This window comes from Acanthisitta chloris, unplaced genomic scaffold (assembly GCF_000695815.1).
Source record: "Acanthisitta chloris isolate BGI_N310 unplaced genomic scaffold, ASM69581v1 scaffold32746, whole genome shotgun sequence".
In the NCBI taxonomy this organism is placed as follows: domain Eukaryota; kingdom Metazoa; phylum Chordata; class Aves; order Passeriformes; family Acanthisittidae; genus Acanthisitta; species Acanthisitta chloris.
In genome coordinates, this window is record NW_008680278.1 from 1 (window position 1) to 2025 (window position 2025).

A 2025-nucleotide genomic window follows, 5' to 3' on the forward strand; every position below is an offset into this window, starting at 1 on the left:
AGCGGCAGAAGGTCTGTGCCAGGGAGGGGAATGGTCACACACAGGGAGGGGAATGGCATGTGGAGCCAGACCAGGCTCCAGGGCCTGCCCCAGGGCTTTGGGGTCCCACATGGCCACTGGGGAGGCTCAGGGCTACAGCCTATCCCCTGGGGTCCAGTCCAGCCCTTTGGGGATCCCACCGGGCCCTCTGGGGCTCCAACCTCTCCCTCTCGGGCTCCAGCTCATCCCTTTAGCGTCCATCCCTTTGGGGGTCCATCCTGTCCACCCCACCCCTCTGGTCCCACTCCACCCCTGGGGCAGTGTCCTCACCGGGCGGTCAATCTGCATGATCTCCCAGAGCACCTCGGCCACATCGGGCAGGGTGTAGGGCGGGAGGCAGAAGCAGCAGGTGTGCAGCAGTTGGCTGACCAGTTGCTGCCCCAGCTGGGTCATCACCTGGTTGATGAGCTCCTTCCGCACCTCAAAGTCCTCCTCGTGCTGGGGGAGAAGGGCAAGGGGGTGAGCAGGGCCTGGGGACAGGACATGCTCCTTGCTCCAGAAGGAACTCCCAGAGCTTCTGTAGGAACCACAGTGGTTTGGGGGGACCATGGGATGAGGCTGGTGAGAATGATGGGGCTGATGGGGCTTGGACCCCTCTGGGCTAGTGTGAGGTGTCCCTGCCCATGACAGGAGGTGGCACTGGGTGGTCATTAAGGTCCTTCCCCCCCAACCCATTCCATGATGACACCTCCACAGAGGAAGAACCCCCCGAGGAACGCCCTTGGGGGTCACTCACGTCGTTAGCCACTCCAGTGTGGATGAGATCCCGCAGGAACTTCATGACACTGCAGTTGGCATCCCTGTGGTCCAGCGTGGTGGCAGCGATGGCCCACTGCAGGATGGGGATCATCACCTGGCTGCGCAGCAGGGTCACGGGGCTGCGCTGGATGAACCTGCCAGGACAGCACAGAGGGGTCAGGGGCAGGTCCTGCCTGCTCCCACCCACGTGGGACCCTCATGGGGACAGAGGGCTGCAGTGTCCCTGAGCAGGGGGAGCAGCGTGGGGGCACCTGGCTGCCAGGCGGAAGAGGTCGTCCACGGTGTCCGGGTGGTTCTGGAGGCCGTTGGGCTGCTCGAGGAGTTGGAAGGTTGGGATGCAGAGAGCCTGGGGAGGGACAGGGATCCATCAGCAACTTCCTGGCATCACATCCCAAACTGTGTGGGGACAGGGCTACCCCATCCCTGAAGCATTTTCCAGGCCAGGCTGGATGGGGCTTGGAGCCACCCGGGCTGGTGCAAGGTGTCCCTGAACATGGCAGGGAGTGGCACTGGATGGGCTTTAAGGTCTGAGGTTCTATAGATTGGATATTAGGGACAATCCCTCCTGGAAAGGTTGTCCAGCCCTGGCACAGCTGCTCAGGACAGAAGGGGAGTCACATCCCTGGAGGGATTTAACAGCCATGTGGATGTGGCACTCAGGGACATGGTCAGGGGTGGCCTTGGCACTGCTGGGAAGGGTTGGACTCTGTGTGCTCCAAGGGCTGTTGCAGCCTCAGTGAGTCCCTGCGTGGGCAGGTCTCACCTGCAGCATGTCGAGCAGGCCCTGCCGACAGCCCTCCTCCATGCCGTACTCATCCACCAGGATACTGCCCAGGTAGAGGAAACAGGAGTGCTGGTGTGCCCGGTACACGCTCACCATCTGCGGGGACAGGAGTGCTGGCACTGCCGGATCCATCCGGGATCCTGCATTCCCTGAGCCTGGGGCTCCTCCCGCGGGCAGGGCCGTCCCTGGAAGCTTCCCTCGAGCCACGGGAGGGCAGGGAACGCCAGGCATGGCAGTGCTGGGATCATCAGTTCCCTCTCCCAGCACCCGCCCCGCAGGGGTTTCGCACCGCTACATGTCACATCCACCACCTCGAGCCACCCTGGCCCTTCCCTGCACCCCAGAGCCTCTCTCCTCCTCCAGGGTTTACAGTGGAATTCCCGGCATTTACCACAGGGTCCTTCCCAAGCCCTCCCTGGCAAGCAGCAAATCCGCGGGGTCCT

The 2025-nt window shown here is 63.1% G+C and overlaps 1 protein-coding gene across 1 annotated transcript; it reads right to left on the bottom strand.

Annotated features, from left to right (window-relative positions):
- Positions 1-6: 6 nt before the first annotated feature.
- LOC103805021 (transportin-3-like) lies at positions 7-1714 on the bottom strand (the record flags this gene model as incomplete). The annotated part of the gene is made up of 5 exons (XM_009077655.1): positions 1562-1714; positions 1050-1144; positions 776-932; positions 310-477; positions 7-13 (listed from the first exon to the last, which is right to left on the bottom strand). Coding segments are annotated over exons 1-5 (580 nt in total), but the record flags the coding sequence as incomplete, so codon positions are not given.
- Positions 1715-2025: the final 311 nt, after the last annotated feature.